This window comes from Castanea sativa, chromosome 7 (assembly GCF_040712315.1).
Source record: "Castanea sativa cultivar Marrone di Chiusa Pesio chromosome 7, ASM4071231v1".
Taxonomy (NCBI): Eukaryota; Viridiplantae; Streptophyta; class Magnoliopsida; order Fagales; family Fagaceae; genus Castanea; species Castanea sativa.
In genome coordinates, this window is record NC_134019.1 from 43,400,362 (window position 1) to 43,423,739 (window position 23,378).

A 23,378-nucleotide genomic window follows, 5' to 3' on the forward strand; every position below is an offset into this window, starting at 1 on the left:
ATCAATCTCTCTCGTCAAAAAATGAATAAATATCTAACCAAAAAAAAACAAAAAGAATAAATATATCTATATTTATGTGATTGTGATCTGACGTCTGGGGTACTAGGCTAACAGCTTAAAACAAAACAATACAAACAGTGAGAGGAAGGGAGAAAGAGAGAAGAGAGTTGCTTTTCAGAGCCCCTGCTTTGGAGTGATCCGGTCACTCGTCGACTGGTGGTTGCAGCGGTCGGCAAGGGTGGAGGCTTTGATGAAGCATCTTAATTTGTTTATATTGATTGATTTTTCTTAGAGGTTTTCTTAACAATAGTGATAAGGTGCTGTAAATACCTCCTTCACTGATTCTTCTGCATTAAATGGTCTTTAGAATTAAAAGAGCCGTCTTGATGAACGTCCGGTCAGGATTTCAAAACAGTAACATGCCGGTTTTTCTTGTGCTGGAAGGTAGAAATCACATGCATTGTTTCTAGGTAAGCAGAAGAATCACGTGACGTGATACATTTTTGGAGTTGAAAATTTGGTAATTATATATGAGGTCACTAGAACACCACGTACACATCTAAATTCTAAAGAGCAAAGACATTTTAAAAATAAAAAAAAATAGTCAGGAGTAACGCGTTTCACGTGTTAACCGTATATAAGACCCTTTCGGCTAGAGTAACGTCAAGTTCACAACAGAAAGAGTGAGCTGAGTCAGCTAGAGTAAAAGATATGAATTTCAAGAACAAAGAATGCCTGTTGAACTTTATTGGTTTTCTGTTTCTTGTTGCACAGTGTCTTTCCATGGTCAAAGGAGAGGTCCATTATTATGAATTTGTTGTAAGTACTTACCATATTATATATAAGCAGCGTTTGGATTAGCTGCATTTGCGTTTTGCTGAGCATTTTCTGCTTTTTTTTTTTTTTTTTTTCCTACAGCCAAGCACGCTAGGCACTGTTCATTGTTCATGAATCGTGATTCTTGGCTTATGAATAGTGCCAAACACGTAATCAGTAACTTTTTAATTATTTTTTTATTGTTTTTAGTTTTATTTTTTTATAGTTGTCTTTTTATTTGCACTGACTATAATAGCAAAGTGTTTTCCTGTTTTGGAATGATTCTAAGAAGTTGCATAATTTACTATATAAGATTTATAAGCTGACATAGCAGGGTGGTCGATACCATACCGGTACCGGCCAGTGCACCGGTACTGGTATACTTCAATTTTGTACTGGAAAAAATACCAACCGCGTACTGGCTATACCGGCCGGTACAGAAAAAAGTTTTTTTTTTTTTGTAATTTTTGAATTTTTGTAAGGGCATAATGATAACTTATTTACATTAACTTATTAGTATTATTTGTTTTCTTAATATGCGATGAACAACTAAGCTTTCTATTTTTTATATTGTGTTTTTTTTTTTCCTTTTAATTGATACTAAAGTCTAAAACTATGAATAATTTGTTCTGAATTGAGGTAATGTTTTATGATAAACTTTTGTATTTACTATAATATAAGTGAAATATTATATGCTTATAAACATGGTTATAGAGATTTTGGTTTGTGTATATAATATATATATATATATATATATATATATATATATATATATAATAGCGGTAAACCCGAAACGGTACACTGGTATTGACCGATATTCGAAATATATCGTATCAGTGGCCAAACCAGTACAGCCTCCGGTATAGTATTGACTTCCTTGTGACATAATACTTATACTAATCACATGAAAAAATGTTGATATTTATTTATTATGTTGTTGAAATTCATCAACTATGTTCATTATTACGTCAGTTTGTAACATTTTGTAGTAAAATTTGAAATAATTTTAACATTTTACTTTCCAATATTGTGGGTTTGAATGGATAAGTTTATCACCTGGATGGGAGAATAATAGCTTGATTTTTTTTGTTACATTAATTTGATTATCAATATATTCTTCTTATTTCGCAGCTTGCGGAGAAAAACTTCACGAAATTGTGTAACACAACAAGCAAGTTAGTTGTAAATGACAGTATTCCAGGGCCAGTAATACGGGTACACAAAGGGGACACAGTATATGTCAATGTTCACAACCAAGGTTATTATGGGGTGACCATTCATTGGTAAGCTCAATCACTCTTCACACACACACACACATATATATATATTAAAATGGTTCTTTAACATGAGTTCTATGAACTCACATTACTAAGGGACAAAAAAAAAAAAAAAAAAAACCAAACATAACTAATGCAAGCAAAAATATTTTCATTACTCTATCTCTTACATAAGTACTGCTCAACAAGATTCGCATCCTTGGATAATTTTATGGTTCTTATAGGCATGGTGTAAAGCAACCAAGAAATCCATGGTCAGATGGCCCAGAATACATCACGCAATGTCCTATTGAACCAGGATCAAACTTTACATATGAGGTCATATTTTCCACCGAGGAGGGAACACTTTGGTGGCACGCACATAGTGATTGGACACGAGCCTATGTTTATGGTGCCATTGTTATCTTACCTACTATTGGAACAACTTATCCATTTCCCAAACCAGATGATGAGGATATAATCATTCTTGGTATGCTTATATTTTTAGATCTCTCAATCCCACTATATTTTAATATAAAAAAATACTTTCAGGTTTGTTCAATAAAGAGTCAACATCATTTTGCCCTCATGGAAAAGATATGAATGTGATGCTAGTGATGTGAGTTAAAATTGTGTATACAGTTATTAAATTTATATCTAACCTATATGTTTAGTCCAACATGCCCAATAAAAATGGCCTAAGTTCAACATATCATATCAATCTAACATTATCTAAGGCTTAAAAAAAATTAAATATAAGAAAGGAAAAATAAAAATAGAAAGTAAAATTTCAAATTGAAACTTGTAAGATACACGTGATTGCCTTGGAAATAGAAGAGAGTTGGCGTGGACAATAACTCTACTTCTTATCCCAACCACAACTTTTAACTTTCAACCATTTCTTATTTTTTTATTGTTTTTTCTTTTGCTTACTTTTTTCTCCTTCATCTCCTTCTCTACTTATTCGTCAATTCTCTCTTTCTTCCATAAAATGACAATTTGTCCAACCAAGCTTTAGTTCTGCTCATCCCAACTAAAGCAGCGTTGCTAGTTCCACCACCATGCCTCTATTTACCTCTGGTTCATGGTTTTTTTGTTTGTTTTTTTTATTTTATTCTTGGTTTAAATGAAAAAAATTGCAGAAGGAACCATTTCGGGCCGAAATACATTTTTCGACTGGAATGGCCAAAATGGGCCGAAATGGCTGGTACTTTTCAAAATGGTCTAGTATTTAGAGCGAGATGAAACAGGGGGTGTTTTCTGTACTGGAGTGAGTTCCGGAATGGAAAATACCGGCCCTACCGACCGGTACGAAGTTATTAAATATTATTTTTGTTATTTTTTTTTATAAGTTTTCTTATAATTTATTATACTATTTTTGTAACAAAAATCTTAGCTTTACATGTTGTGCATTCATAATGTGATTTAAAGTAGTTTTTGTTCTATTATTTTAATATCTTTTTTTTTTTCCATTAAATTTAGAAGTTCTTTAGGTGTTGTAATTTGACTCCCTCCAATTCAATCCACCATGTAGCTTTGGAAATTGTAACTATTTACAATGAATTGTATTGACTAATAAATCAAATTATTAAATTTATCTTGAAGAACATAAAGTACAACACATGAGGAATTAGACTTAAATTTTGTCCATTATTAATTTTTTAAAATTAATATGTGATTGTTCATTAAACAATGTATGTCACGAGACTAATTCTAATATGTTAAAAATTCATGTTCAAATGAATGAAAAGCAAAATGAAACTTGATTGTTGAGAGCCCTCTTATTGGATGCATGAACCTACTCTAAGCCTTCTCATATGTCCAAAAATCATGTGTCATATCTTTAGGTATTGGTCAATGAATGAATATTATTATGCTAGTGTATTTCTAATTAAGTTTTGTTGAAAATGCAGGTTCATTGTACAGTGGAAATTTAGAAGCCGAATTGGATTACGACCTACTATATGGCAATGAGCTGCCACACTCTATTGGTTACACCATAAACGGCGAACCAGGTGATTTTGGTCCATGCTCCAAAGGTATGATAATATATTATATTTTAGATTTTATAGCTCTGAAATACTTTGAATTAAGATCTTCTTGAGTTCTTTAATTTTGATCTTATATATTTTTGTTATAAAAGGTTCAGATTAAATTATGTCATCAATCTACTAGCAAGGATCTTAAAATAATAATGTCACATTTAAAAGAATCAATTAAATTGATATGTCATATTTTGAAATTTTGATTTTATTTTTAAATTTTCAAAAATTGAAAAACTTAAATCCAAGACTCAGTCTTACTGTTGATCTCTAACCGGAGGCAAGTTTATGCTTCAATTTTTACTTGTTTCGTAGTCTCAATATCTCTCAATTTCACGTAAATCTATGAGATTGAAGTTGAATTAGCTTTCTTATTTCATTTTTTTAGTTTTTAATTGCCTGAAAATACGGATTTGCGTGTGCTAAATAAAATTTTTATAAGAACAATAAGAACTTAACTAGATGCAAGCAGACTCATATGAACTAGGCACAATACAAGTACAAACACAGCTACAATTAATTGTGAGTTTCAAGCATATAAAAATGCTCCAATTGTAATGTTTTCGAGATCTAATAATTGAGCACTAATTGCAACAAGGGAAGGCAATTTTTATCCATATTCATGAACTCACCCATTAACCATCTAATTTGGATAAGTCTTAACTCAATCCATTTGAATATTTGGGTTGAATGGGTAAAGACCCATTAGATTATTTAATTATATGGATCTTAATGGATAAACCCACCAATACCCACAAAAACCCATCTAAAATTTAAATAAGCAACAGAAAATCTAAATTTCTAGAAAATGACCGAAATACCCTTGAAACCTAAAAAAAGACCAAAATACCCCCTGAAACCTACAAAATGACCAAAATACCCTCGAAATATAAAAATCACCAAAATACTCTCTGAAACCTAAAAAATTATCGAAATACCCTTGACCCATTAGGAGTTATTTGGGTCATTTTTAGGTTTTGGAGGTATTTTGGTCATTTTTTTAGGTTTTAGAGATATTTTGGTCATTTTAAAGGTTTCATGAGTATTTTCCTCATTTTACAAATTTTGGGGGTAATTTGGTCATTTTAGTGGTTTTTGAGCATATTTGGTGATTTTAGAGGTTTCTTGGGTATTTTTCTCAATTTAGAGATTTTTTGGGTATTTTTCTCAATTTAGAGATTTTGGTGATATTTTGTTCATTTTAGAGATTTTGGGGATAATTTGGATGTCCAAGGGTATATTGGTAATTTTAGAAGTGTAGGGGTATTTGGGTCATTTTGGGTATTTAAGGGTATTTAGGTCATTTTGGAAGTTATGAGGGTATTCAAGTAGTTTTAGAGATATTTGGGTCATATTAGATTAAATGGGTGGGTATTAGGTAATTAATTTTTGTATAAACAGGTCATAAATTGGTAAATGGTACATTACACACCCAACCCATTTATAACCCAACCTGCCCATTTGCCACCCCTAATTGCAACACATTATGTCAATGTGGTATCCATTTCATTGACTAAAATGCAAGCACATAATAAGTATATAATTTTATTTATTATTTTTTGAGAAGAATAAGTAGATAATTTCATTGGAACAAATTTGAGAGAGAGAGAGAGAGAGAGAGAGAGAGAGAGAGAGAATGTTATGTGGGTTTGATGATTAAGATCTAAGTGATTGGGTTGGGCCATACACCATCTTGATCCAAGTTCTCTATCGTTGTTGCTGGCGAGATCTTGTTTGAGACAAGCTTGTGCTATCAATGTCAACACGATAGTGATAGTAGAAGTGGAGAAGGACGAGAGGTACAATAGTGAAATTGGTTCTTAGATCTGGGTCTTTTCAAGTTTTTGAAAACTAAAATAAATTCAAAAAATTCAAAATCTAACATGTTAATTTTTTTTAATTGCTAATATTGCATCATTATTTTAAGGTTTTTGTTAATGGATTAATGACACGGTATAATTAGCATAGTTAGTAAAATACGGTATGAGTTTAATATGACAAGCATTAGGACGAGTATAGTTCAACATCTTTCAAAAAAGTACGTTTCCAAAATTCAACATAAAAATATGAAAACGGAGAAAAAACGGTACGTGTATGTTACAAGTACGTTACATTTGTTTTTTAAAAAATAGTAACAAAAATACGTAAACATTTACTATATCTTTTTTTAGATAAATACAATCATTTTTGTATCATAACCTTTTTAGCTCCTGTCAAGTGTGATTTGATCTTTAGAACATTCAAATAAAATTTAAATTTTTTGAGAACAATGCAAGAGAAATTACAAAATTTATTATATAGGTCATATAAATTGACGCATCACTAATTTTAAAAAGTATTTTAAACACTCATTATTATTTTTATAAAACAACACCAATCACATTTATTGTCTCATCAATTATTAAGTTTTTGTAGTATGAGTAGTGCTATGTTCATAACATTTTTCACAAAAATTCTATAGCAAATCCTCAATGACAAGCTATTATCGGTGAGTGAGAAAGTGATGTTAATGGTGGGTCTAAATTATAACAAGCAACAATTTACTACTTAGATTTTGTTGTAAATATATTGTATACATAGTATTCCTAAGTAATATGTGTTGCACTAGTTTTAGAGTATTTAAGATAATAATAATAATAATAAATCCTAAACATGGATATTTTGGCACTAGGAACAATGACACAGACTTGGAATATGTGTTTTGTCAGGTTTATATTTTAAATATATTAAAAATGACTTTTAAGGTCTGTTTGGGAACAACTTATTTAGCTAAAACTAAAAACTTTTTGCTAAAAATACTGTACATAAATTAAAAGTTAGCTGAAATAATGCACTAGAATCCATGAATAATACCAAAAAGAATATTACCAAAAAATGCAATAGGACCCATAAATAGTAGCAAAAATAAGCTGCCCAATATTCGCTTATCCCAAACGCAACCTTAGGCTCATTTAGTGTTGAACATGTATTCGTTTTTTTTAGATTTTTTAATAATTTATATTCCTTGTCTGATGCAACAACCAACAAGTTTTAAAAAAAGCTGATTTTTTAACATTTAACAAACCCCTAATGTAACGAGCTTATTTTTACACTATTCGTATTTAATGCTTATTGTACATTTAAATCTAAAGTAAAGCGTTTAGTTATGTTTGCAAATAGTACGTAGTTTTGAAAAACAGTATGTAAGATGCAAATAACTTTAATTTTAATGAATGTACGCCAATTGTTTGTGTACTTTATGCATATTTACCAATTGTGATAATCAGAACCATTTATTATAAAATAAAAGGTCAAGATTAAAATAACCCTATGTGATAGAATTCCCTAGAATCTTAGTCCAAAATATCTATCCTATCGGATCATTTTGTTACAGAAAAGTCTAAATCTATGAAAAAAATTTTACAAACTAAACTAATGTGGTAATAAATAAGATGAGAAATGCAAAAAATGAGATGGAAAATGTTAAAGGAACTACAAGTTTTGCTAAAGGGCTTTATGTAGCAGAATATATATGGCAATGAATGTGATTAGTGGGTTTCAACTAGCTCATAAATATTCATTTGAATTACCTCTTTATAATTTGTGGCTCATCAGTTTTTAAGCTCAGCTTAGTAAACTTGTAGTACTTGCAACATTACTCTTAATGAGATTTGTTTCACTTCAATAAGATAAAGAAGAAAATTTTACTATATAACCTATACAAATTGATGTAGCAATGGATGTAATTGGTGAATGTCAAAAACATAATAAATGAATATCAAAAGCACCTTTTTTGTTCTTTTTCTAATTGGTGACACATTAATTTCTACCGTAGTAAACATTATAGTATCAATAGAATCACTTGTAAGATAGTTATGACTTATGAGTATTAGAATTATTTTTTGTGATTGGTGACACGTTAGTTTGGAAGACCTATATAGTAAAATCTATAGTATTCCTATCATCACTCTTTGTAGTATCCCGAGCATCTCTCTACTACATAATCTTTACAAGTTGACATTTTACTAATCATAAAAAAGTGGTTACATATTCATTTATTAGGTTTTTTAAGTCTATGATCATATTCATTGTCATGTCAATTTATTTAATAAATTTTTTATATATTCAACATTATTCATAAATATCACACATTGGAATTAATTGAGTCATATCTTAATGTCGTAGAAACAACATACCGTCGGGTGGTTGATCACGGCAAGACCTATCTTCTTCGTCTAGTCAACTCAGTTGTAGCAGCAAATATGTTCTTTGCAATAGCTGAACACAACTTCACAATTGTTGGAATGGATGCAAGTTATATCAAACCCATAACTACTAGTTACATACTGATAAGCGCAGGACAAACCATGGATATTCTACTCACAGCAAATCAGACTCTTGGCCATTATTATATAGCTGCTCGACAATTCTGGAGCCAAGAGGCAGATCTTAATAATTTTGACAAATTCAATGTCACTGCGATCATCGAATACAGAGGAAACTACACTATTCCATTATCTCCTTTCTTTCCAAGTAAACTTCCCAGTTACAAAGACTTAGCAGCTGCCATGAAATACTCAACCCTTTTTAGGAGCTTAGCAAGCAAAGACCATCCCATAAATGTCCCCTTAAACATTACCACCAGAATGTATATTACAGTTTCCATGGCTAATATTGAATGTAAAAATACTACATGTATGGCAACCGGTGAAGAAATTATAATAGCTACAAGCGTGAATAACATAAGTTGGACTAACCCTGTTCCTACTGATATACTGCTTGCTTACTACAGGTTTTTTTCCCTCTTTCCCTCTTTTATTTTATATATATTTTTTAATATAGATTGCATTGTTTTTATAAAGAACAAAGTATGTAGCTTCAATTCTTTTCCATTTCTTCCTTTATGATTGCAAGTGCAGTTTTTGGTAGTTTATTTTCATATTATTTATCAACAGATTAGTTTTTAGTAACTTTATGTTAAATGTATGACAAAAAAAATAAAAACTGGTTTATTTTTAAAAGGCTAGAAGTTAGATTATGAAAAAAAAAAAAAAAATAGTAAAACCTTGCGCACACTGCATGTCCTATGATGCCATAGTAGCGATAATTAAAAACTAAGAATAAAAGACTATGACTTTTACTCAAATGACCATGTAGAGTTTGATAATTACTTGGTCCTCTTCCATGTAATCAATATATGTTTTAGTTATCTTTTTAGAGTTGTGATATTATGGTTGAGAGATTTTTTTTTTTTTAAATTGTGCATTTTATTAAAGGACTTTTGCCAAACATTGCATAGATTACTGACTAGGTATGAATATTTTATCAAAATGCAACATGATTATCCTTCTACCATAGAGGACAATACATTTTGATATTTGATTATATTAAAATATTTCATGCAGGAATATTAGTGGGGTTTACACTACAGATTTCCCAGACCAACCCCTTTATTATTATAACTTCACATCTTCCGAACTTCCAGATTATTTGGAAATAGCAGACCTTGGGACCAAGGTGAAGGTGTTGAATTATAATGAAGCCGTTGAGATTGTTTTTCAAGGTACCAATATGTTGGGCAATGGGTATCATCCAATGCATTTGCACGGGCATAGCTTTTACGTGGTTGGAAGTGGTTATGGAAATTATAACAATGAAACCGACCCAAAAAATTTTAATTTGGTTGATCCAGTCGCAGTTAATACCTTCGGTGTGCCTAAGAATGGATGGGTTGCCATCAGATTTGTAGCAAACAATCCAGGCAAGTTATTTTATCACTATCTTCTACGTTTAGTTTATATTATTATAAAAAGTGCATGCATTAGAGACAGAACATTCGTTGGCTCAAGATCTTGTAACCACAAATAAATATGGATAATTTTTTTAAAAATAAGTTTAAGGGGGAAGATGAGATCAAACTTGTAGAAAAAAAGGTTGCTACTGACTTAAGGGGAGGGGGGGAGGGAAAATGAATCGCAAATGCATGCATTTAAAAATTGATCTAATTATCTAATTTTGGTTGGTCTAAGAATTGTGGATGTTAACATCAATAATATTTGGCAGGTGTGTGGTTTTGGCATTGTCATGTAGATAGACATATGACTTGGGGTATGGCTGCTGTTTTTATCGTAAAGAATGGAGGCACTACTGAGACAAGTATCCGTAAACCTCCTCCTCACTTGCCTCCATGTAATGTTCCCTTAAAATTGCGGGTCCAAAACAATGATGGAGCAAATGGAAAAGAAAATCAAACAATTTTTATCTAAATGGATTGATTTACTTTTTATTTTTATTTTTGATGAATGTATGGATTGGTTTACTTATGTAAGTTTATCGAACATTGTATTGCCTTAATTATTTGTACTTCCTAGTCAAGAGAAATTATTCACTAATCTCAGAGCAATTCTCTTTCATTTCACATAATAGTGAATCTTTAGTAATTAAGTTTATAGTGTGATACATCGTTCATGTGCTCGTGCTCCTGCATGATTGGGTATATACATACACATACTTGGAGCTTGATGCCATGAGTTGGTAGTTTCTCCACGTGTACATGCCTTTGCTCCCATGGTCACATGTTTCATTTGCTTTCCCTTGCTTGCCTCACATGACACATGTTAGGTTTTGAGTTTGTAATTAATTTTGGCAAACCATGACAAAAACTAAGTCTCATTGGTTTAGAATGGTCTACATTGAAGTCCATGACAAAAAACTCATGCTCAGGATGAAAAAAATGAGTTACAATATGTTTCATTCAATTGGTACTCAATCGATAAAAAGTCATTCGATTGGTACTCGATCAATCATAAGTCACATATCAGCAAAAAATTAGCAAACATAGGATGTTAGTGGTCTAAATCTTATTGTAAACTTCGATTCTCTATAGTGGATTTATTTTTTACCTTAAGGATAACTAGGTTAAATCCTCCCTAGGTTTTTTACCGGTTTGGTTTTCCTGAGTGATCATATCATTGAGTTCTTTATTTTCCACTACTTTACATAATATGACTTTATTATTTTAACCTAGATCTGAATAATAAACTTAAGTAATCACTTGGTTAGTTAATTAGGTTAAACAATCTAGTTTACAGGGGTCTAAAACTTTACAACACATAGACTCACACCCATATCATACCTATGCTTTAGATACAAGTGCTCAACTTTTGAGTCATTAGGATAGCTTATTTTCCATCTAGTTAAGCAACGATATGAAGGCTAGTTATCACTGGGCAAACTTAGAGTGCCTAATCTTTTCTCATCCTGTATCCTAACTTTGGACCTAGTTTGATAGAAAGACCTTCATGAAGTCATGTTTTGGGTCTTGAACCTATAATCAGGTGGCAACTCCTTCATCTCTTTTTAAGAGGCTCTGTATACTTTCAGGCTCGCGTTAGTTTTGAATCTAAAACCACTTTTTAGGAAGATTGAGTATCGCGTATCCCACTTTCGCGAGAATAAACTGACATACCAATCTCTCACAAAAGGGGATACGAATCACGAAACTTACAAGCTGCTAGGCTAAATATGCTTACAAAGGCTAGCACGGTACCAAGATCTCATGGCAAAGCACTACAACTCCAAAGTTAGACATAGAGACTTCCAAGTTGGAGACCTCGTCTTGAGGAAGGTGATGAGAGCAACTAGAGATCCCTTTCAGGGAAAGCTCAGTCCTAACTGGGAGGGACTCTATAGAATTACTTCGTGGCAGAGAAAAGGTACCTATCACCTGGAGTTGCTAGAGGGGTAGAAGTTGCATCGCCCATGGAACAGGGTGCACTTGAAGAGATATTACTAGTAGGCGACGGCACGAAGAACAACACTCCTCATTTCCAGTTTACTTAGTTTTTGTTAATTCTTATTATCAACCGTACTTTTTAAGCCCAAAGGGCAGCTTTTTATTCTTTCAAGAACAATTTTCTACTTTTGCACGCATTTATCGCAATAAGAGGAGTTATTCAGATATGATATGTGTTTGTCTGTGATCAAGACTTAACTTGTTTGAAGGAGGTGATCGATACACAAGCTTCTTTCATGCAAAAGCCTCGGCTAGCCACAAAAAGAATTACATGGAGGGCTGTTAGATGCCAATGGAAATTGGCAGGATGATGAAAATAAAATGGAGGAGATTGTGGTGGACTACTATAGCAACCTATTTACATCAAGCAATCCAATGGAGTTCGATGAGATCCTCAATGTAGTGTAACCGAAGGTTTCAACCTCCATGAACCAAGAGATAGTTCAAAACTTCAATGAAAATGAGGTCAGAGTGGCTTTGAAGAAAATGTATCCCTTGATGGCACCAGGTTTGGATGGTATGCCTCCCCTATTCTTTCAACATTTTTGGAGCACTAGCGGAGTGGTGGTCACTAAAATGGTATTTGATTTCCTTAACCATGGTATTTCTCCTTCTAATTTTAGTGAGACTCATATCGTGCTTATTCCAGAAGTAAAAGAAGCATAAAGAATAACAAAATAGAAGTATATCAGTTTGTGTAATGTGGTATATAAGATTGCCTAAAAAACTATAGCAAATAGGCTTAAAAAGGTTCTTCCATCTATTATTAGTGAAACCCAAAGTGCTTTTGTGCTTGGAAAGTTAATCACTGATAATGTGTTAATTGCTTTTGAGACTATGCATCATATTAGTCAGAAAAAAGGGAGCCAAGGTGGGGGAAATGGCTCTTAAACTTGATATGAGCAAGGCATATGATAGGGTGGAACGAGAATGCCTGGAGAAAATCATGGGAAAGTTAAGTTTTTTAGAGAGGTGGATACGTTTGATTATGCAATGTGTGATTTCGGTCACTTATGCCATAAAGATAAATGGGATTCCTAAGGGGAATATTATTCCATCAAGGGGAATTTGTCAAGGTGACCCCTTATTTCCTTACCTATTTCTTTTATGTGCAGAAGGCTTATCAACTCTAATCAAAGCCACAGTTGACAATGGACAGATGGAAGGGCTGGTTGTATGCCGTGGTTGTCCAAAGCTTTCTTACTTATTTTTTGCAAATGACAACCTAATTTTTTGCGAAGCATCCATAGAGGAATGTGACACTCTAAAATGAGTCTTGGAAGTATATTAGAAAGCCTCAGGCCAACAATTGAATCGGGCAAAACCATCTTTGTTCTTTAGCGGGAACACACTCACGGAGATCCAAGAGGAGATTAAAAGAAGATTTGGGGCCAAAGTGATTAAACAACATGAAAAATATCTTGGTTTGCCCTCACTTGTGAGGCGAAATAAAAGGAATACCTTCAATGACATTAAGGAGAAGTTTGGTAAAAAGTTAGCGGGGTGGAAGGAGAAAATGTTGTCCAAAGTTGGCAAGGAGATTTAAATTAAAGCTGTGGTCCAAGCTATATCAACGTACACCATGAGTTGCTTCAAACTACAGGATTTTCTCTGTGAGGAGTTAACAAGTATGGTCAGAAGCTTCTGGTGGGGACAAAAGAAAGATGAAAAGAAAACTGCCTAGCTTAGTTGGGAGAAAATGGAGGTATAGGTTTCAAAAATCTAAAACTCTTTAAGCTGACTCTTCTTGCAAAACAGGGATGGAGGCTTCAAATGGGTTATAATTATTTGGTTTATAGGGTTCTTAGGGCCAAGTATTTCCCAAGAAGTGATTTTCTGAATGCCGCGCTTGGAAACAACCCTTCCTTCACCTAGCGCAGTGTTATGGCAGCCCAACATCTAGTTAGAAAGGGCCTTAGATGGAGGGTCGGCAATGGTGAAAGTATTAAAGTATGGGGAGACAAATGGTTGCCAACTTCCTCCATGTATACAGTAGTTTCTCCAAGATTGTTCCTACAATATGATACAAGAGTTAGCGAGCTAATTGATGTTGCCACATCTAGTTGGAAGACCTCCATTGTTAATGCTTTATTCCTACCCCATGAAGCCGAGACAATAACGAGCATCCCTCTGAGTTCTCGGCTGGCAGCAGACAAGCTAGTCTAGTCTGAGACATAAAATGGTTGTTTTCTGTGAGTATAGCTTACAATCTAGTAGTAACAGCAACCCAACATGCCAATCTTGGAGAGAGCTCTGAGAGTAGCCACGTTCGCCGCTTTTGGATGAGGGTTTGGCATTACTAATTCCATAGAAAGTTTGTTACTTTGGTTGGCGAGCTTGTCTTGATTCTTTACTAACGAAAGCAAACTTGAGGTGGCGGTAGATTGTACAATACGATATTTGTAATAGCTGCAAAATGGAGCCAAAGTCCATTGGGCATATTTTGTGGAGCTATCCAAAAGCTCAAAAGGCATGAGGCTACTCTAAAATGACGGGAAGTTTGAACTTGGAGGTTTGTCGCACATTCAATGATCTGTTGTGGACTTTGTTGATGGTCAATGAAGTTGGTGATGACCAGGCAGTGAAGGTTGTTACAATTGCATGGGCGTTGTGGCATAATTGTAATGAGGTGAGACATGAGGGGGAGAAGAAGAATGGAAAATCATTGGTGCAGTTGGCCCTTAACTATATTGCTGAGTATAACGCAACTATTGATGATGTTAATGAGTCAATATTGGTGGTTGAGCAAGATGCTTCTTGGCGACCTTCGCATTCGAATTGGAATAAAATAAATTTTGATGACGTGTAATTTTCTCTACACAGAAGATAGCGGGGATTGGTGTGGTCATTAGAGATGATAAGGGAAGGGTGGAAGTAGCGCTATGCAAGAAGATTATGGCCCCAGTGGAGGCGGTTAAGGCAAAGGCAAAAGCTTTTGAAGCCAGGTTGTTGTTTGCAAACGACATCGGCATTCAAGACATTATCCTCGTGGGTGATTCTCTATTGGTATACAATGCCCTCTGTGAGAAGTCTCTTCCCCCATCATCTGTGGAAGCGGTGGTATCGGGAATGCAGGAAATGGACAAGGAATTTAGACGTATCGAGTTCTCCCATGTTAGAAGACAAGGTAATAGACCTGCACATCTCTTAGCTAAATATAATGACTATCTTGCATGGATTGAAGAGAATCCTTACTTTATTGAGCAAACTTTAATCCATGATGTAATCTCTATTTCTCATATGCAATAAATACTCAGCTTTCCCATTAAAAAAAAAATTAGTGCTAAAATTTGATGTCTAAACTTCTGACAACTTGTATTTTTATATTTAGCTTTATTTTGATGATGAAGAAGAAATATTGGGATGAACAACATGAAAGTGACAACACCCATCCTATCAAGGGCATTTTGGCCATCCTCTTTTAGCTAAGCAGTTTTAATTGATAATTTATCTCTATTAGCAATTACAAATGATTGCTTACGATCAATTTAAAAGAAAATCTATTTAATATAATTCTTAGACATTAATTTGATGCTTTGTGTGGAAGTTCCAAACACCTAAAATATTCGATAATGAATAATGAATAAAGGAACAAGTAGAAACTAAAAATATAGTGTATTAAGAGATTTAGTATCTATTCGGATACACGTTGCGTTTTGCTTCTTGCGTTTTCTCCCTTTTTTTTTTTTGATCCACGCGCAACAACTTTTAGGAGACAGTGCACTGTTCCTGCACTGTTGTGCACTGTTCATGCACTATTCATGGGACCCACAAGCACTCTATTCAGAAAAAAAAAATATTAAAAATAGGTCCCACAGTACTATTCATACATTTAAAAATTATTTTACTACAGTGTTTTCAGTTTTCAGCAATAAATTCTATCCAAACAGACCTTTAAGATTTAAACCTGCCTACACTAAAAAATAATTAGTGTCTTGGCATGATGATAAAAAGTAATTATAATGGAGCTAATGTCGTAGATTCAAATTTCTTTGTATCTATCAAAAAAACCATTATGTATTAAGACTTATTCAACAACCTCCCAATGATAAAACTTGTGTTTAATGCTTTTCTTTTAAAATTAATATATTTATATTTATTTAAAGCTAAAACTAAGAGAAAATTCAATTAGATTTCTAATTGGAGTCTAAATTTTGAGCCACATATTTTGTCTAATTTTAAAAAAAAATTATGCTAAATGAATTAATTCAATACAAAATATAAAGAGTCCAATATAAATGAATCATAAAAAACTCAATCATATAACCAATTTTATTTTTTAAAATTAAAATAAGAGAAAATTTGAAGGATTTTACTTTCCAATGCCATTTGTTTGTCTAACTAAAAATAATTCAAATTTATTAACTTTTTACATAACACTGAATATAAACTATGCTTGAATTTATGTTGAACCTCAAATCATTAAACCTTTCCATTTTGATTGTTTTAGTTCAAATTTAACTCAATTGATGACAAAGTTTTGTGTTTATAAAACAAAAAATGAAACACAAGTTTAAATTAGGCTAAAATGCAAATTGCACCCTTTAAGTTTTGATCAAAATCTATTTCAGTCATCTAACTTTATTTTCATTAAATTGAATTCTCTAAGTTTCAAATTTTTTTAATTCAGACATTTTATCTAATTTTGTTGAAATTATCTATTAAAAAAATATTTGTCTCACGTGGAAAAAAATCTATAAAATTAATAAAATATTTTATAGATTAATTATGTTAGAATCTCATTTTAATTTTTATATTAGTTAATTGCATACTTAATGAAAATGATTTAACGAAATTGGACAAAAGACCTAAATTGAATAAATTTGAAACATAAAAAATTTAATTGAATAAAAATAAAGTTAAATGACTAAAATGAAATATCCACTCTATTTGTTTTGATGTTAAATATTTTCAAGGATTTGTTTATTTGCATTTTTGCCAAAAATATTATCTGCGCTAAATATCAATTAGTGTTTTAACATAACCTCAGATCCCATGACATTATCTAGTATTCAAAATTCTTTGTGTGCTGTTAATAAGCAAGAGATTTAAAACTATGCCTATTATCTAAATCTTGGTAGTTTGATACGATGACAATAACTTAAAAATGTAATCAGTCTTGAATTTGCTTATTTTGCTGAAATTAAATTTTTTTTACTGAAAGTACGGTAAATATGAACTAGTACCGTAAAACCCATAAATAATAGAAAAAATAAAACTCATGAATTGTAGTAAAAATATGGGCCTTTCCTTTTAAATTGACCCTAGCTACTTCGGCTTTGAGAGTGTGCAAGCCTGAGGGAGGGAGACGTAAGGTGACCTGTATGGGTGCGAAGGAGCTCAGATGGCCTAAGGTTTCAAGTGATGGGCCAGAAGTCGCAAAACATGCAGGTGGGCTTGTTAAAGCCCAACCCATGGCTACAGCACCTTCACTAAATGAGGGTACTTTAGTCAAGCCCATTTCGTCAAATGTAATTTCTGATGCCCAGTCTTCCAAAACAAAGCTATTGGACCTGCTAATGAGTTGGTGCTGGTCCAAGTCGAGAACTGGGCCAGAGTGGCCTCCACTTGCTCGATAAAATGCTTGTGAGAACAGCGAACCGGGTTGGATGAAAAGAGAGGATGTGGCAGAGAAGACAGTCAGGTAGCGTGTGCGTGTGTGCGCTTTTTTTTCCCCCCTCTAAATGCTAGCAATTGGCAAACAACATCGTTCAGAGCAACAAATTCCGGAATGCTCCGACCCGTAAGACCGCTATACCCGCAAAATTGTATGTCTATGTTGCCTTTTATGTTTTTGATATGTTATTGCTATTGGTATTCATTTTCTTTTTATTATGTTTAATTTGACTCAATTGAATTAATAAAAGACTTTGTTTTATTTATTATCGAGATGTCACCAATCTAAAAGAAAATATTCATTTTGTAAATTAATATTAGGCTAAAATACAAAATTCCCTTTTTAAATTTCACTAGAATTCATTTCAGCTTTATAATTTTGTTTTTGTTCATTTTAGTCTTCTATATTTCAAGTTAATTAAATTAAAATCTATCAGTCAATTTCGGTTAAAAATTTTGGAAAATATTTTTGAATCATTAATTTAGCTGGGATCCTTCCTACCACCTATAGCAAGAACATCAAAAGAGAGCTAAACCACAATTTAATCCACTTGTTGGTCATTTTAATTAGCTTCTTCTTACATTTCTTGACAATTAATTCATCATACCTGCTTCACTAGAAGAACAACACAGTTTCACTAAGTTACCACTAACATTGTCAGCAATAGTCTCCTATTAATAAAAAGGTAACCCAAAAACGAAAACAAAAATTACATGATCTAAAAGCCTTCACTAAAAGAATTACCCGTCACTTTGACTAACCAAAGGGCTTCCAATATGAGAGACTTCAAGATGACCATTTTTTTCTATTTTTTTAAAAGACTTCAAAATGACCATGACCTTTATTGATATATATAGAGAGATACACAATCTAGGAAATAAAAAAAATGAATAAACAAATTGCAGATCACGCAATGCTGATTAAAAAGGAGAAAGGGAGATCGATATGAGCTAAATTTCCTCCATCAATGTTTGCATCGCTGACTATAGAACTGATCAAGGGTCTTTGCAAACATACAGTGGAGAAGCTCATGTGGGAAAATGCGAAGGAGAGTGTCCATGCCAAAACTAGCAACTAAATGATATTGCGGGTGTCATAAGCTGGGTTAGAAATTTCATCTCTAATTTATCCAACTCCGATTACAAATAATAGATATTTTTTCATGAAAAATCCAAACAATAGTCACATGTAGACCATTGCTACTGTCAATCATAATAAGTTCACCCTACTTGTTTTGCCGGACTGCCACGAAGTAAACTTACTCTAACAGTTTTCCTATGGAGTTTCATGCTACTAGTTTTGCTACAACTAACTTATAATAAAAAGATATAAATTATTACTCTTTCATGAAAAATCCAAACTATTGACACATGTAGAGAGCATACCCATCAACTTTGAGTTATGCCCCCAATCCAACAACACCCTCAACAATTATTCACGCTATAAATTGATTGTTTAGCGTTTTTTGTTTTACCATTTGGTACTTGCATTGGGGAGTAATTTTATTCCTCAGATTTTGTTATTTTTAATTTTCCTCCCCTATAGAGCTATCTCTTTTGGCAAGGCAAAAGATGACCCTTTATTTTATTTTTTACTAGCCCCAGTCCCGCGTGTTATTATTATTTTTAAGGTGGTCTCATTATTATTATTAAGATCGCTCTATAGGGGTAAAATAAATATTACCCTTTATTTCATTCCTCAGATTTTGTTATTTTATTTTATTTTTAAAAAATCCAATTAAAAATGTACTGCTTACTGTTCTCAACAAACAAACAAAAAAATTGTACTACTTACTAGTTAATTGTAATACACAAACAATAAAATTAAAAGACCCATGAAATCGTGAGATACATACTCATTATTGTAATGGAATCCAATCAAATTGCCAACTTCTTTTAGAGCTGCCCTCCAAATCTACACCTTGGCAATGTTATCCTTGAAATTCTTTTCATGTTCAACCAATTCTATCCCAAACTTTCCCTCTTGCTTACGTACTTCTGATAGATCTACTCCATAAAAAACTGGTAAAACCAATTGGCCAAGATTTTTCCTACACTCAAGAATCCAAACAAGTTCGTCCAAACACCATTTGGAAGATGCATAATTTTCAGAGATCACAACAACCGAAATCGTTGACCTTTTGATAGTTTTGAGAAGTTCCTCTATAAATTTGTTTCATGTTCAGCCAATTCTACCCCAAACTTTCCCTCTTGCTTACGTACTTCTGATGGATTTACTCCATAAAAAACTGGTAAAAACAATTGGCCAAGATTTTTCCTACACTCAAAAATCCGAACAAGTTCGTCCAAACACTATTTGAAAGATTCATAATTTTCAGAGATCACAACAACCGAAATCGTTGAAAAATTTCAAAGGAACTTCTCAAAACCATCAAAAGGTCAATGATTTCAGTTGTTGTGATCTCTGAAAATTATGCATCTTCCACCGAAGACTAATTATGCACCAAAAGAGTTTCAGCTACCCACGCAAAAAAAAAAAAAAAAAAAAAAAAAAAAAAAAAAGTGATTAGATCTAGTAATGAAATTTTGATATCAAATTTATGATTTTTTTTTCCCCTTTCCCTGATTTCTTTGCTAAGGATCTTCCCTTTGTTTCATTTATAGCAAAGATTATCTATTTCTTTTATTGCATTTTTTAATATAAATATTTTATTGATTTCTTGTTGAATGTTTTTCAGATTTTTATAACTTGTATGAAGCGTAATTGTGAGTGTGCATGTCAATGGCGGCCAATACTGGCAGGTGGCTGGCAGCATTTCTTGCTTCTTCTTTTTTTCCTTGAGATTTTGTGAGGTTGGATCCTCTAATGTCAATGTTTGGATGTTGGCGCTATTGGGGCTACTGTGTTATGTTTGTGTTTTCATGTCATGAGTTTTTAGGGGGGGGGGGGGGGGGGAGAAAGTACAAAAAAGAAAAAAGAAAAAAACAAAGTGTGTTTCATGGTTACAAATTCATTTTTAAAAGTGTCTTGTTTCTTGAGGTTGTCTTTCTTGCTTACAAATTCATTTAGTTTTCATATTTAGAGTTGAAAAAAAAGCAATAAGAGATGAAATAGCTTTAGTTGGGTGCTTTGAAAACAGAAATTGCTTCCTAATGAGTAGTAACTTTTTTTTCACTAATATAATGAATAGTAACTTTGGAGAATGTTATTGATGACTTAAAATTTTTATGTTAGGCCCTTTTTCATCCACTAAAGAATGATCATGGATTTCTACTGCCAAATTATATCACTCTGGTGATTTACGTTTTTGCATCATGTGATTTCATTTACTATTATACAGGTAATGAATTAGTAAGAAAGAAAGACAACCTCATCTATCTATATATATAATTAAAGTCAAAGCTTAGTGAAAATCCAATTAGTTCTCAAATTGGTAGAGCAGAAAATTATCATGATTCTCTTGCATCTAGGTGTCTTTTCCACTTCTTCTATCCATCAAATCCTAATAAGCTCTTACATATTCTGCAGTTATAAATTCACCTATTATTATTTTGTGTTTGTAAATTTCCGGACCATTTCTCTTCCTTATCTCTCTCACCTCTTATACTTATTTCTCCTATATGGCATTCACACACAGCCTCACATAATGTGAGCAACTACATAGTGCAAAAGGCCTCTCTCTTCCTGTAGAAATTTAGCTCTGTATTGATCCAAAATGCAAAAAATAATCACTATATTTACCCAAAAAATAAAACCCATTTCTATTTGTGTTTCTTCTTTTTGACATTTGTTTTCCTATGGCAGAGTCAATGACCGCACCAACTTGGACATCAAACAGTCTTCCATGACCATGAGGTACATTTCATGCCTCTTCTTCTTCCCTTATTTTTTTCCCTATGTCAACTGTTCTATTTGAAAAATGCCATTGGATTGTTTTCTGAGTGATCATTCAGGAAATTCGTTGGGATTATTTTGTTTACTATTTCTATTTATATTTTTTCTCTTTTGGAACTAACAACTGCTACATTTTGAAATTAATAGCGTTGACCATTGGTGGTTTCATTACATCTTATCAAGCCCTTAGATTAAATAGCATTGGCCTTTGGATTGACCCCTTAGAAATTGCCTGCAACTTGTCTGTCAAAATACTTGACTATAAGATTTTTGTGACATTGGGGCTTTAAAAGCATATTTCTAGGATCCTTTGGCTATTGTGTTTGTTATACTTGAGTTGTGAGGTTTGGATTGATGCTTTAGGAGACAAACAAAACCTTAAATTTTCAATATGTTAGAACTCCTTAAATTGTTAAGTCCCTTTAAAGTCAAGTTTTTGTGTTTTAAGAATTTGCATGAGCAGTTGGTCTATTGAGAATTACATGAGTTATTATTGCTGGCTTTGACACAAACCTTATGACAGCAAAATATCCACTCTATTATGTGGATAGATGACTTGATTCGAATATTTTCAATTGGTTAATTCTAATGCAAAATGTCCTTTTTAGCTTATTGTATCCATTTCAATAAATCTTCATCTTTTATTTATTTTTTTCTTGTATTAGTTTTAACATAGCCAATAATATGTTGTTGGGACAGTTGTTGAATCACTCTGTGTCATCGCTCATTAAGCAAAAATCCCAATGGAAGAAAGTGATGACAGATTTTCATGTTGTTTGAACCCATAACCTGCATTAACATTGAATACATCCGAGTCATGCAGCAGCCTACCAACCTCTGCTGTTTCAAGATGCTATTGTAAATGGGGTAAAACTTGCAACTGATACTATATTTTTTTGTTCTTATTTTGTTGGTAGAGTGATTGAAGTGGCATGTGGTGGGTCCAAAATTTAATATTAAATTTAGTCTCCTAAGAGTTAAATGAACTGTTATAGGCATATAATGGTGGATGAAACATGTTCTCTATGTGAGCAGTCTCGGGAAACAAACATGCACAGGCTTTGGTACTGTGAGCAAGCCCAGGCAATCTGGAAGTCAGAGAGAAGCTTTGCGGATTTATATAAGAAGCATCATCAGACCTTCATGGACCTGTTTGAAGGGGTGCTAATGCAGGGGTCCGTTTTTCGAATAGCTTGGTTTTCAACCATAGCTTGGAGCTTATGGCAATGGCGCAACAGAATTAGAGAAAATCAGACCACATGGCCTTTGTTAGAGATTGGGAGCAAAAGCACAGGTGGAGGAATTTTTTGAGGTGCACAGACAGGCCCCGAGGACACTTCCCAGACCTGCTCCTGTCTGATGGGCTCTGCCGATGGAGAATTGGTACAAAGCAAACTCTGATGCAGCCTTATTCAAACACTTGGGCATGGCTGGATTGGGAGTAGTTTTTCAGGACAGCACAGGGAATTTGATTGCAGCACTGAGTCAGAAGATTTTGCACCTCAAACAGTGGAGATGGCAGAAGCGTTGGCAGCAAAACAAGCAGTCCTATTAGCAACAGAGCTGAGTCTTTCAGGGTGTTGGTTGAGGGTGATTGCTTAATTTGCTTGCGGGTTATACGAGCTCTGAATGCTCCTAGTAAATGTATCACGTTGTATGGGCATGTGATTGAGGATGCCCGTAGAATTGGTTCCACATTGCAATCATGTAGCTTTCACCATGTAAAACGAGAGGGTAATAATTAGCGCACTCTCTTGCACGTAGAGCAGTTTTATCTGCAGATACAGATGTATGGATAGAAGAACTACCTAGTGATCTGGATGATGTATTTCAAAATGATTTTTGATTAGTAAAATGCTCTTACCTTTTTCTCAAAAAAAAAAAAAAAAGAACTTTTATATATTTAAATTAGAATTAACTTCTAACATTGCATGTACTTCCTTATAATGCTTCTCAGATCCACTTGAATAAATCAATGAGTTGAATAAATCCAAAGCCAGAGGCACAAAACTTGGTGT

At 33.1% G+C, this 23,378-nt stretch overlaps 1 protein-coding gene and 1 long non-coding RNA gene across 4 annotated transcripts in view; both read left to right on the forward strand.

Annotated features, from left to right (window-relative positions):
* LOC142643329 (uncharacterized) overlaps nt 1–23,098 on the forward strand; it is a 41,828-nt gene extending 18,730 nt beyond the window's left edge. For 2 of the 3 annotated variants that reach the window (XR_012845838.1, XR_012845837.1), the window contains exons 2-4: nt 21,271–21,321; nt 22,060–22,227; nt 22,356–23,098. This is a non-coding gene — a long non-coding RNA (uncharacterized LOC142643329). Of the gene's footprint in view, nt 1–20,296; nt 20,319–21,270; nt 21,322–22,059; nt 22,228–22,355 lie in introns of those variants that run through there. The other variant, XR_012845839.1, reaches the window with a different exon arrangement.
* Nucleotides 669–10,496, forward strand: LOC142643325 (laccase-15-like). The gene is made up of 7 exons (XM_075817895.1): nt 669–819; nt 1,948–2,099; nt 2,318–2,562; nt 3,986–4,111; nt 8,279–8,885; nt 9,499–9,854; nt 10,157–10,496. Exons 1-7 carry the CDS (start codon nt 712–714, stop codon nt 10,357–10,359), a joined length of 1,797 nt encoding a protein of 598 aa, XP_075674010.1. The 5' UTR covers nt 669–711; the 3' UTR covers nt 10,360–10,496.
* Nucleotides 23,099–23,378: the final 280 nt, after the last annotated feature.

Coding starts and splice junctions, on each gene's coding strand:
- LOC142643325 (XM_075817895.1), top strand. CDS start 712: ATGAATTTCAAGAACAAAGAATGCCTGTTGAACTTTATTGGTTTTCTG. Junction 2,563..3,985: donor TGAGGATATAATCATTCTTG/GTATGCTTATAT, acceptor TTGAAAATGCAG/GTTCATTGTACAGTGGAAAT. Junction 8,886..9,498: donor ATACTGCTTGCTTACTACAG/GTTTTTTTCCCT, acceptor TATTTCATGCAG/GAATATTAGTGGGGTTTACA.